We start from the raw sequence: 13923 nt of genomic DNA on the forward strand, positions 1-13923 counted from the left end.
AGGACAGAGGATATCAGCACCCAACCACATTGCTGTCCAGATGCCAGGGATGGCCTCACCATGGCCAGATTTACTTTACTTAATGCTGTACATCCTGGCTGCCACATTATGCGCCAGGTTGGCACCACTACACACCAACACCATAAAGCATCCTTACAATGCCCAAGCCATTCCTTTCACACTCATCACCATTGCAAGGGGTACTGTTATGTCTCACCGTTCACTGCTACTCACTAAGCCACTTCCAAAGAGGCACACTGATCTGTCCAAGAACGCAAAGTGTTGAAAATAAAGGTTTCAATGTTTGACACCACATTAACAGAAATTTTACATGAACATTTCCTAAAACACCCAAGTGCCTACCCTTGTGTGTTGTTAGTTGGTATGATTGGCCTAAGATGAGGGCGGGTGTGAGGGGTGGCTAGTGAGTTGGGGAAATGATAATGTAGATAGAGAGGGATGGGGTGGAGATACAAGCTAAGTTGGTGTGAGTAAGGAGGTGCGGGTAGGGAAGACAGAGTGATGGGGATGTGATGAGAGGCATAGCAGGATGAGGTTGAGTGTGGCTTTGCAGTAACGTTTCGTGATCTACTGAGATCATTGAAAGGTTTGTGCCACTGCATTCTGATCCCCCTAACGACATCCCTGCTTGTGACCTCTGGTGCAATGTGCAACCAGGCTGCTCCATAAGCATATGGAGGGAGTCATGGGAGAGCCTGGGTGCAGCCGTGCACCTCTGTGCAGTGCTTGTCAGTATTTGCAGTACCTCAGTGCTGTAGAACACCGACAGCACAACTGTCGAACTAAATTTGCACATGATCCCTTTAAGGAAACCGACTGATGATGCATCATCAGACCTCCTTTCTTCAATTGGCCAACAAATGTGCTGGGTGGGCTTAACAAGCTCAATCAATATAAAATCATTTTGGACAGTGGGCTGGAGCCAGAAGTGAAGTCGGGACCTGCCACCGACTTCTCCTGCCACAGACCTGCTGAGGTAGGGGAAATCACGGCCATAATGTTTTACTGTATAGATATGGATCATATTTTTAGAAAAAAAAAGGAATAGAATATATAATTTCCATAAAAAGACATTCTCCCAAGGACCAGGAAGTAGCATAGCATGTTGGAGTATAAGCCAACAGTACAGAAGAATTTAAGAATGCCTGTTTCATTTTTTGATTTACCACATTAAATTGAGGAAGTGTTGAATAGACCCTGGCGACTACATATAGGGAGCATAAGAAATGGAAAGGAAAGTCATCCAAAGCCCATTCTTGAGCACATCCTATCAGGTATTTCAGGATAACATTAATGGGATCCTGGAGCAGGCAACAGAGAAGAGAAAAATTTGAGGATTAAAAAGAGTTGCATCTATTTAATATTTTAGCATTTTGCAGATTTATTTTTATGTGATGGTTGTGCTGATCAAGTGAGTATTGTGATCACTGGGAAATTGAACACTTTTCATTCAGGCACCCGCGCCAATATGAAATGCTTCCAGGTCAAGAACAATGTGGTTAGATGCAAAGTGATGAACTATCTACACTGCTCCAAGAATAAGCTTCAGCTGTAACTTCAGAAAACCACTGTAGTATTTTTTCCTCTAACCACGCCTGTACCCTCAGAGGGTGCCAGTTAGTGCCAGATTAGAGGGCATTGTGGGCCCAATCCCACTAGCAACTTCATTGAGGCTACCCAAACTTTGCAGTTCATCAAGAGGACCATATTTCTTTGGCTGAGTTCCCTTGCAGTTAGCTAGCTCTGCCTTCACTAGAATCACCAGTAAATTGGTTGAATTCTTTGCATAATAAAGACTCTGGGCTGGACTTTATGGGGTGTCAGTGGCGGGTCAGGTGGAAAATTGTGATTTTTTTCCCCAGCGGGTTCTCACCCCGCTGTGAACCTGCCGGCATGCGCCTTTACCAAATATCGGGTCTGTCAGCGCTGAGCAGACCTGACAGGCAGCGGCATAGGAGGCAATTAAAATCATTAGTGGGTTGTTTACAGCCACTTATCAATGGTTTATTTCCCAGCTTTTTGGATTTGACAGGTCGCCCACCGGTTTCCCACCGTGGCTAGACCTCATCTTTGAAGCTAAAGCGGGAGGTCCGTGACCATTGAATCAGCTGATGAGTTGGCAGCTTCAAATCATAGAATCACCCTTTCAGGCAGTGAGTTCCAAACCCCCACTATCCTCTTGGTGAAGAAATTTCCCCTCATATTTCCTCTAAACCTACTCCAGTTTCTTTAAATCTATGTCCCCTGGTTGTTGACCCCTCTGCCAAGGGAAACATGTCCTTCCTATCCACTCTATCCAGGCCCCACATAATTTTATACACCTCAATCAGGTTTCCCCTCAGCCTCCTCTGTTCCAAGGAAAACAGACACAGCATCTCCAATCTTTCCTCATAGCCAAAATTCTGCAGTCCAGGCAACATTCTTGTAAATCTCCTCAAGTCAAAGCTCCCAGCTGATTGAGGCATGTTTCCTTAACCAATAGCTTCTCTAAACTGCATTTACACAACAGAGTCAGGATGTTGCAAATCTTTACACAAGTCTCCATCCAATCTGACCTCATTGCCTCTCCCACCATTGACAGATCACTTCTGTCGTCTCTACTTCATATGCTACCTATTCCATCATCGGGGTGCGAAGTGGTTGGTGGCTGCGGCCATGACCACGGCCGACCTTAAAAGGGAGGGCTGAGTGCTGTGGCCGCCATCTTATTTTAATTGTGGAGTCGGCCCAACAATGGCGGCTGCTGATTCAGCCAGGCCATCAACAGGCAGCTCGGCACCCCCTCTTGGGTGCTGGCTCACTGGTCCGGCTGAAACCCTCTCTGGTGGCCCAGTGGGCGCCATGGAGCCGACGCTAGGCCTCGCAGCACCTCTCCAGTTTAAGAGAGGGGGAGGGATATTGCAACGCATTAGCTCGTCGAGCGCCATCATCATTTTTTTCATTCTAAGAACCCAATTCCGGGGCTCGTGTGTTCCCGGTGCCGGGCGATAAAACTTCGCTTTATTCGAAGTTACTGCCCCCCCCAACTCAGCTCAAGGCAATTTCGCCCCCAATGTGTTTCTGCCTGGTTTTCCGACAAGCAGATTTTCACACTCTCTGTACTGAGCTTCATCCATAGTTATTAATGCATATTCAGGATTATTTTTAACATGTGCTCTCAGACTAGTACTACTACAGGTCAGCTCAGTTTCTGAATGCAGTAGTCAACACATTCCAGCTAGTCACAAAGTGAAGTCAAATTACAGCCATTACAAGAATCAATTAGAATATAAAAATGTCATTTCAGTAGCACAAATGAGTTTTCTCTAAAAATCGAATAGTTAAACATACAAAGAAGAATTTAAACCAAACAAATGGGAAGTAAAAATGTTTAGGTAAATGTCTAATAGTTTATATTACAGGAGGTTTATACAGCTGTTCCTGTACTGTAATATAGGAACATGGGCAGAAAAGTAGGACATTCAGACCATCAAGCCTGTTTCGCCATTCAATTCGATAATAGCTGATCTGTACCTCAGTTCCATTTACCCACCTCTGATGCCAATCCCTCAATACCCTTACCTAATTAAAATCTATCAATCAGAGTCTTGAAAATTTTTATTGACACAGCATCCACATCCTTTTGAGAGAAAGTTTTAGATTTCCATTACTCTTTGTGTGAAAAATTGTTTCCTGATTTCACTCCCAAATGACCTAGCTCTAAGTTTAAAATTATACCCTCTTATTCTGGATTCCCTCACCAGAGTAAACAGTTTCTCTGTATTTTTTTTTTGTTCCTGGGATGTGGGCATCGCTGGCAAGGCCAGCATTTATTGCCCATCCCTAATTGCTCTTGAGAAGGTGGTGGTGAGCCGCCTTCTTGAACCGCTGCAGTCCACGCGGTGAAGGTACTCCCATAGTGCTGTTAGAGAGCGAGTTCCAGGATTTTGAACCAATGGCAATGAAGCAACGGCGATATATTTCCAACTCAGGATGCTGTGTGATTTGGTGGGGAATTTAGAGGTGATGGTGTTCCCATGATCCTGCTGCCCTTATCCTTCTAGCTGATAGAGGTCGCGGATTTGGGAGGTGCTATCGAAGAAGCATTGGAGAGTTGCTGCAGTGCATCTTGTAGATGGTACACACTGCAGCCATGATGTGCCGGTGGTGGAGGGGGGTGAATGTTTAAGGTAGTTGATGGGGTGCCAATCAAGCAGACTGCTTTTTCCAGGGCAGCGTCGAGCTTCTTGAGTGTTGTTGGATCTGTACTCATCCAGGCAAGTGAAGAGTATTGCATCACACTCCTGACTTGTGTCTTGTAGATGGTGGAAAGGCATTAGGGAGTCAGGAAGTGAGACACTCACCGCAGAATATCCAGCCTCTGACTTGTTCTTGTAGCCACAGTATTTATGTGGCTGGTGCAGTTAAGTTTCTAGTCTATGGTAACGCCCAGGACGTTGATGTTGGGAGTTTTGGCAATGGTAATGCTGTTGAATGTCAAGGGACAGTGGTTAGACACTTTCTTGTTGAAAGTCATTACCTGGCACTTGTGTGATGCGAATGTTACATGCCACGTCAGCCCAAGCTTGAATGTCATCCAGGTCTTTCTGCATACGGGCATAGACTGCTTCATTATCTGAGGAGTTGCAAACTGAACACTGTGTAATCATCAGCAAATATCCCCATTTCTGACCTTATGATGGAGGGAAGGTCATTAATGAAGCAGTTGACGATGGTTGGGCCTAGGACACTGCCCTGTATCTACCTTATTGAATCCCTTTATTATTTTAAACATCTTGATTAGATTATGCGACAAAGGAGAGAAGGGGAGCTTTCCTTGGTGACCTGATGTAGGCATTGGTTGGCTCCTTAAAGGTGAATTGCTTCTGTTTCATACAGCTGTTACAGTGATGGTCATAATTTTACTTTGGATTGTATTTTTGAAAAATTCCTTTTGCACTTCTGAGGTTCCTAGTTTCACTTGGGAGGTCTTCCTTGAGACTGGCTTTTGTTTTGGGGATTTCTAATTATCCTCAAAAGCAACAAAATGGATTTTTCAATGGGAATTCCCCTCTCTATGATATATATGTTAGAGAGAAGAGGAGGAGGATCAGCAGGCAACCAGACAGGCCAAACTCATAAGACAAAACTGCAGAGATCTAGATCCTTCCTCAGCTACCCAACCACCAGGATGCACAAACACACAAGATCTTTTAAAAATATATCAGGTTCAGCCCAAAAGTCATGGAAAAGCTTTGCTTCATCCTATATGGAGATCTGTAAACATCCTTAAGAACCAGGAAATTGCTTACTATGGTTCAGAAAGCGGCCAAAGCACTTAATTTCCTAGCCACTTGATCATTCTAAGGGGCAACATGTGACTTCTGCCAGGTTAGTCAATATTCTTGCACAAGGCAAGTAATTAATTATCTGTTTTCCAAGGCAGCTTAGTTCATTGCATTTAATGCAGGAGCAAGACAAAGGAGCGAGCAGGCTATTAATTGTAAATCGGATCACTGGCTTTCTATGAGTGCAACGAGCAATAGATTGCATTTGTAGTCAAACGAGATCTTACTGTCAACCATACTATTATATATGTAACCTTGCATTTACTCTGTACAGCCAGAGGGCTCATCCCCTGGAGTCCCAAGGGATCCCATAATCCCTTGGGAGCACAGGTATTTAAGGGGGCTTCACAGGTTGGAGAGGGACTTTGGAGACCTGCAATAAAAGACTAAGATCACACTTTACTTTGAGCTCACAGTTTTCAGTCTGACTCTCCATCCACAACAACTGGCGATGAGTTACAGATAGCAAACCCAAAGATGCAGAGAAAAGTGAGCATCCTGGAGAAATTCTCGGAGGGAGATGATTGGGAAACTTGTGGAGCGACTCGACCAATACTTCGTGGCTAACGAGCTAGATGGAGAAGAGAGGGCTGCCAAACAAAGGGCGATCCTCCTCACCGTCTGTGGGACACCAACGTATGGCCGCATGAAGAATCTGTTCACTCCAGCGAAACCAATGGAGAAATCGTACGACGATTTGTGCACACTGGTCTGAGAGCATTTGAACCTGAAGGAAAGTCTTCTGAATGCGAGGTACCGGTTCTACACCCACAAAAGGTCTGAAGGCCAGGAAGTGGCGAGTTATGTCGCCGAGCAAAGACTCCTTGCAGGACATTGCGAATTTGAAGGACATTTGGAGCACATGATCAGACTTTTTCATATTTGGCATTGGCCACGAAACCATACTTCGCAAACTTTTGACTGTAGAGACCCCAACCTTGAGTAAGGCCATAGCGATAGCCCAGGCATTCATTGCCACCAGTGACAATACTAAGCAAATCTCTCAGCACACAAGTGCTGCTACAAGTATTGTGAACAAAGTGATGTTGTTTTCGAATCGTAACATACAGGGCAGATCACTCATACCAGCAGCTACACATCTGCTACACATCCGCAGATGTCTCAGAGTCCACCTTCAAGGCGATGAATGCAAGGCCATTAACACCTTGTTGGCGCTGTGGGGGTGATCATCGTTTCCATTCATGCCGATTCAGAGTACGTTTGCAAGGGCTGTGGAACAATGGGACACCTCCAACAAGTGTGCAAGCCAGCTATTAAGCCTGTTAAACCTTCAAATCACCATGTTGCAGAGGAGCACAGATCCACGGAGGTTCACGACAAAGCAGAGCCTCATATCGAGTAGGCAGAGGTACATGGGGTGCACACAGTCACCAAGAATTGTCCCCCGATAATGCTGAATGTTGAACTAAATGGATTCCCAGTGTCAATGGAGCTGGACACGGGAGCGAGCCAGTCCATCATGGGCAAAAAGACTTTCGAAAAGTTATGGTGCAACAAGGCCTTAAGGCCAGTCTTAACTCTAGGTCACACGAAACTAAGAACTTACACGAAAGAACTGATACCTGTAATCAGCAGTGCTACTGTAAAGGTCTCCAACGATGGAGCGGTGCACAAGCTACCACTCTGGGTGGTACCGGGCGATGGTCCCACGCTGCTCGGCAGGAGCTGGCTGGGAAAGATACTCTGGAACTGGGACGACGTCCGAGTGCTATCACTCGCTGATGACACTTTGTGTGCCCAGGTCTTAAACAAATTTCCTTCGCTGATCGAACCAGACATCGGGAAATTCCAAGGAACAAAAGTGCAGATCCACCTAATTCCGGCGGCGCGACCCATCCATCACAAAGCGAGAGCAGTACCGTACATGATGAGAGAAAGGGTAGAGATCGAGCTAGACCGGCTGCAAAGAGAGGGCATCATTTCCCCGATCGAGTTCAGTGAGTGGGCCAGTCCTATCGTCCCAGTCCTCAAGGGAGACGGCACCGTCAGAATCTGTGGCAATTACAAAGTAACTATCAATCGTTTCTCCCTGCAGGACCAATACCCACTACCAAAGGCAGACGACCTCTTTGCAACGCTGGCGGGAGGAAAAACGTTCACGTAGCTGGATCTGACTTTAGCCTACATGACACAGGAACTGAAGGAATCATTGAAGGCCCTCACCTTCATCAACACGCACAAAGGTCTTTTTGTTTATAACAGATGCCCGTTTGGAATCTGATCGGTGGCGGCAATATTCCAAAGAAACATGGAAAGCTTACTGAAGTCGATCCCGCATACCGTGGTCTTCCAGGACGAAATCTTGGTTGCAGGTCGGAACACAGTCGAGCATCTGCAGAACCTGCAGGAGGTTCTTAGTCGACTCAACCGCGTGGGGCTCAGGTTAAAACGCTCAAAATACGTTTTCCTGGTGCCTGAAGCGAAGTTCCTGGAAAGGAGAATTGCGGCGGATGGCATCAGGTCCACCAATGCAAAGACTGAGGCAATCGAGAACGGGTGTGTATTGCAACAAGCTAATGATTTCTGGAAACTGCAACTGGTTGCTTATGCATCCAGGAGTCTGTCTAAGGCCGAGAGAGCCTACAGCATGATTGAGAATGAAGCTTTAGCGTGTGTTTGTGGGGTAAAGAAAATGCATCAATATCTGTTTGGGCTAAAATTCGGATTGGAAACTGACCATAAGTCACTTATATCCCTGTTCTCCGAGAGTAAAGGGATAAATACAAACGCATCGGCCCACAGCCAGAGATGGGCGCTCACATTGTCCGCATACAACTACGCCATCCGCCACAGGCCAGGCACAGAAAACTGCGCCGATGCTCTCAGTATGCTGCCATTGCCCACCACGGGGGTAGAAATGGCGCAGCCCGCAGATCTAGCCATGGTTATGGAAGCATTTGAGAGTGAGCAATCACCCGTCACTGCCCGGCAGATCAACACCCGGACAAGCCAGGATCCCTTATTATCTCTAGTCAAAAACTGTATGCTTCACGGGAGCTGGTCCAGTGTCCCAGTGGAAATGCAGGAAGAGATAAAGCCATTCCAGTGGCACAAAGATGAAATGTCTATACAGGCAGACTGCCTTCTGTGGGGCAATTGAGTAGTGGTCCCCAAGAAGGGCAGAGACACCTTCTTCAATGACTTCCACAGTACCCACCCAGACATCGTAATGATGAAAGCGATAGCCAGATCCCACGTGTGTTGGCCCTGTATCGATGCGGACTTAGAGTCCTGCATTCACAGATGTAATACATACTCGCAGTTAAGCAATGTACTCAGGGAGGCGCCACTATGTTTATGGTCTTGGCCCTCCAAACCGTGCTCTAGGGTACACATCGACGATGCAGGCCCGTTATTGGGTAAAATGTTCCTTGTGGTTGTAGACGCGCACTCCAAGTGGATTGAATGTGAAATAATGTCGGCTAGCATGTCCGCTGCCACTAAAAGCCTGCGGGCCATGTTTGCCACACACGGCCTACCCGATGTCCTGGTGAGCGACAACGAGCCATGTTTTATCAATGCTGAGTTCAAAGAATTCACGAACCGTAACGGGATCAAATAGGTCACATCTGCCCCATTTAAACCAGTGTCCAATGGTCAGGCAGAGAGAGCAGTGCAAACCATCAAGCAAGGCTTGAAGAGGGTAACTGAAGGCTCACTGCAGACTCGCCTGTCCCGAGTCCTGCTTAGCTACCACACGAGACCCCACTCACTCACTGGGATACCACCTGCTGAACTGCTCATGAAAAGAGCACTTAAGACAAGGCTCTCGTTAGTTCACCCTGATCTACATGAACAGAGAGCAGGCGGCTTCAACAAAGTGCATACCATGATAGCGCAAATGTGTCACGCGAGATTGATATCAATGATCCTGTATTTGTATTAAATTATGGACAAGGTCCCAAGTGGCTTCCCGGCACTGTCGTGGTCAAGGAGGGGAGCAGGGTGTTTCAGATCAAACTTTCAAATGGACTCATTCACCGGAAACACTTGGACCAAATGAAAAATGTTGATTTCTGGATTCTTTTACCTCAATCTGGTTCAGCAAAATTACTGAAACGAATACCGTTTGTGCTTTAAACAAAGCAAGCTTTTATTTAAAAAGCAAATCCCGATCGGGGACCTTATCAGACAGAAGGAATGCACTCTGATAGAACGCACCCACTTCCTACGGAAAAAGTGATGTTACATTGTAAAGGGACGACGGTTATACATTTTCGGCAAAAGATAACAAGATAGGGCTAGAGTGACATCCTAGTCCAGCCTATCCCTTTTAATCCCTCTTTCCCTTTGTCCACTCATAAGCCGACCTAAGTATGGTCTCATTTTAAACAAAGACCTTCTGTTAATGTCTCAGGTTAATAACATGATTTAATAAGACCTTGAGGTTTTTCTGCAAGCTGTGGGTTTTGTTTCAATATGCGTTAGTGTTGTAACATTTCGCAGTCTCGAGTCTGAGATGTCATGGCTATTCCTCCATGAATTCTTTGTTAGCTTATACTGTCCCTATATAATTCCCACGTTCTCAACTTCTCGACTTTATACATTTTTAAACATTCACATTCCCCCCTTTTATCATTCCATGATAACACTTAGGATCATTCTAGGAGTATCGCATTCATCCATTCACACTCTATTTCCTGAATCATATTGTTGTTATTGTCGAGTTCTTTAGTTCGTTGGATCATAACTCGGGAGCCCTTGACCACAAGAGGATTTGCTAACCTTGCCATCATTACTTTACAACAACGGTTAAGGCAACCAACAATTAGATAGGATCTCCAAGATCCATCTGATAGCCAATCAAACCAGCTAGATCCTTCTGCTGGTGTGGATAACTTCTTCACCTCCCTATCTTTCCAGATTCACGGACTACCCTGAGCAACCCACCTTGGACCCAATCTTTTTGATCCATCAACATACACACCAGTGGCAACCGGCACCATGGTTGACCACGAAGCAGAACCCATCATCCACAGCAGCCCAGCAGGACCCAACCCACCAGGCAGCCCAGCAAGGCCAGCTGCACAGCAGTCCAGCGAGGGCCCAACAAATGATTCAATAACACCAGCTTTCACACCGAGATGATTAACCAGGGCAAGAAGGGCCCCAGATCGACTCACATTGTAAATAGTTACAGTATTGATTTTGGGGGGCGGGTGGGTAGAGTAATCTTGAATTTACTCTGTACAGCCACCAGAGGGCTCATCCTCTGGAGTCCCAAGGGATCCCATAATCTCTTGGGAGCACAGGTATTTAAGGAGGCTTCACAAGTTGGAGAGGGACTTTGGAGGCCTGCAATAAAAGATTAAGGTCACACTTTACTTTGAGCTCACAGTGTTCAGTCTGACCATATGCAAAATGAAAGGAATTCACTCCTTTAATTTCCGAATAATGTACGATTAAGGCACAGTTTTCTGTATGCCAATGCCCAGTATGTGGGAGCTGCCATGATTCATTCCTCCTTTGGCAGTCTAGTAGCTTTGCACCATTACAGAATCAAGATCACTGGCTGGATTCTTGGCGATGAGGGCTACCCAGTACTACCATGGCAGCTAACACTATTAAAAAGGATCACTTTAATGAAGGCTCACATCTGCACTCAGATTAAAATCAACCAAGCAATAGACATGCTGAAGGGAAGATTTGGTGCCTTAACAGATCCATCGTTTCCAGTACTGTTTTGTGAATTGTGGTCGACGTTGCTGTGTGGTCCATAATTTTGTTCTTCAGAAAAGTCTGTAGATTGAAATTGCCAAAGATGATAAAAAGTAAGAATCTGACCGCCCCCCCCCCCGAGGCTGAGGAGCATGGGCATAAAGAGGACACAGTAGGATCATGGAGAGCAGCAGGAGAGGGCTGCAAGACAGACGTTTCTGGGACATTTTCACTAATGTATAATCCTATTATTGTCATTCTACTTCTGCTATTAGCAAGTTAACTCCATTGAATTTCCCCATTCTACCCCTCAAGACACAGTTTGATTATTAAAATAAGTCCCATGAAGGTTCTAAGTTTACAAACACTTTTTCTGTTCCAATATCAATTTTTGTTTCATTCTGAATAATCATGAACATGATCACTATCTATCACACTTAACAATTCCATAAGGATCTGGAACTTCAGAACAAACTATCATTATGATTCCCAAGCATACACTTCCCTCATGACAGGTTTAATTTTCCTTTGGACTATTCTCACACTTCTTATAAGGGCCTGCTCTAAATGACTATGAGCCTCGGGATAGAAATGGCCCTCCACTCAAGGCTGCTGAACCCTAGGTCGGAACTGTGACAGGCTGTTTCTTTAGGCTTGGTTTCTTTGCAGCCATTGGTCTGTTGACTTTCTTCCAGCTGTGAAGGCAAATGGGAGGACTGAGCAGGGAGATCTATTGTGCTGCTGTCCGAAAGGAAAGTAGTCCTTTTGGAGTACTTTCCTACTAGACATGGGGACAGGATATTAGTACCCACTGATCTGCGGGAGAACAGACCTATGGAATCACAAATATCCCTTTGATCCTGAGAAAGTATACCAGATATCCTCCAATTTCTCCAACATTCGGCCCAAAATACATTGGAATCTGAGAGATATAGATTTCTCCATTTGGTTATCCAGGGGCCTGAAGGCCAGTATCTATACCTGCAAGGTGAAGATAGTGACTTGCCTGTAGGACTCTCTGATGTGTGATACTTTTTCAAATGTTGCTGCAGTAGTCACTCTCTACCATATGTTACATTTCATTGTGCTTTCATTTTGCAAGTCAGTTAACATTTGTGAAGAATGTAAATTGCTTTGGCTGTGCGTGCAAGTACAGGCCTATCATTCGTAACTGATTTAGGCACTGATGAAGAGTTCTCCTTGATACTGCAGGTTTCCTGAGATCGTGTTCCAAATGCTTAACAGTCAGAGGTTGATATTTTCTTCGCTTCCACTCAGTAACATAATCTCCACTTCCAATATTTTATCCTCTGGCTTCCTTGTGCATTGTGCATCACCCAGTGTCAACTCCTCATCTAGACAATATGTATAATTCCATGTGATTTTAGATTGGCCAATGAGTGAAAATTTGACAGGTCCTGGTATTTATTTTATCTCTGTCTCTGTCTCTTCAGCCCTTTTCTATCTTCCAGATTTTATTGAAATAAAAGGAATCAGAAATAATTCCGATCTTCGCCAGTATAAGTGTCCAATTGTTGGCAAGACTTGCAGCAATATTTTCATGAGCTGATCAAGGATTTCTGATGGGGTCAGTGTCGGTGCCATTGGACAAATGGGAGTCCTGCCCTAACTGTAACAGAGTGGGATCATTCGCATTTTATATGTATAGTATCAAAAGTAGCACAGAAATAATTTTGCCTGACCTCTTATCACTTGTACTTATAGACAGTGGATATGCAATGGATGTATGAGATCAATGGTTTGGATCCCCAGTACACTCCTCCTAACCTTCAATGTGGCAAAACCATCACCACAGCCTTCAGGCACTCTCTTGCAGTCCGACAACGAAACTTCATCCGTGAAAATCTCAACGTGATAACAACTGCAGTGTCCTCTCCTCTTAAAGGCGCTCCTCTACTCACTACAAGTAAAGCAAGTAGAACAAAGTAAATATGAATTAAAAAGTCACATTTCATTGTGCTTTCATTTTGCAAGTCAGTTAAAATTTGTGAAGAATGTAGATTGCTTTGTCTGTATGTGCAAATAAAGGCCTATCTTACGTAATTGATTTAGATGAAGAAATCGACACATTTTTATTAATACTTTGAGCTAATGTGTTTGTTTGTTGTATTACTATATCTAATACATTGTATTTTTCCAATAAATCTTTTCAGTTTAACTAGCATTAGTTCAAGCTATTTCGCTTTTTAAAAAACCCTTCCTCTCTGTGTTCACTTTTTTTTATATAAAACATATCTGATTAACAAATATTCTACCCAACTTGTGTGTTTTTCTAAAAATATATACACTAGCTTATCAACAAAACCAATACATTTTGGCAACATTTGTTATAATTGATGTTCATCTTCTGATTAAAAGACCAGAGGAAATCATTATTTGTCAGTTGGTTAGCAGCTGGTATTTGGTTCCATGTTTTGTATTCTGGAATATTTTCCTCCATTCATTAATGTTAGCAAAAAAGTTAAATGAACATAAAGGGCCCAAGTTTCCACATGATTTGCGCCTGATTTTTAGGAGCAACTGGTGGAGAACGGACTATCTTAGAAATCGCAATTCTCCACATTTTTTTTTCTGCAGTTCTAGTCAGGTAGAACAGTTCCACTTTGGAACAGAATTTTTTCTTCAAAAGGGGGCGTGTCCGGCCACTGACGCCTGATTTCAAAGTTTCCACAGTGAAAACGTACTCCAAACTAACTTAGAATGGAGCAAGTGAAGATTTTTGTAGAACTGAAAAAACCTGTTCTACACATTAAAAAATCAGGCGCAGGTTACAAATTAGGCGTCCAGAACGAGATGGGGGGGAGGGGGGAAGGGAAGTCATTAAATTCTACAATAAATCCTTAGTTATACTTATAAAAATATTATACAAATAAAT

General features: G+C 44.4%; 1 protein-coding gene across 5 annotated transcripts in view; it reads left to right on the top strand.

The window, feature by feature from the left end:
• The window catches only part of LOC139276009 (cilia- and flagella-associated protein 47-like), a 1107008-nt gene extending 1093908 nt beyond the window's left edge, over positions 1-13100 (top strand). For all 5 annotated transcript variants that reach the window (XM_070893331.1, XM_070893333.1, XM_070893335.1 and 2 more), the window contains one exon: positions 12753-13100. In XM_070893331.1, the coding sequence (XP_070749432.1) occupies positions 12753-12977 (225 nt within the window). In that variant the 3' untranslated portion in view covers positions 12978-13100. The remainder of the gene's footprint in view (positions 1-12752) is intronic.
• The last annotated feature ends 823 nt before the right edge of the window (positions 13101-13923 follow it).

The sequence above is a fragment of the Pristiophorus japonicus genome, chromosome 11, assembly GCF_044704955.1.
Source record: "Pristiophorus japonicus isolate sPriJap1 chromosome 11, sPriJap1.hap1, whole genome shotgun sequence".
Taxonomy (NCBI): domain Eukaryota; kingdom Metazoa; phylum Chordata; class Chondrichthyes; family Pristiophoridae; genus Pristiophorus; species Pristiophorus japonicus.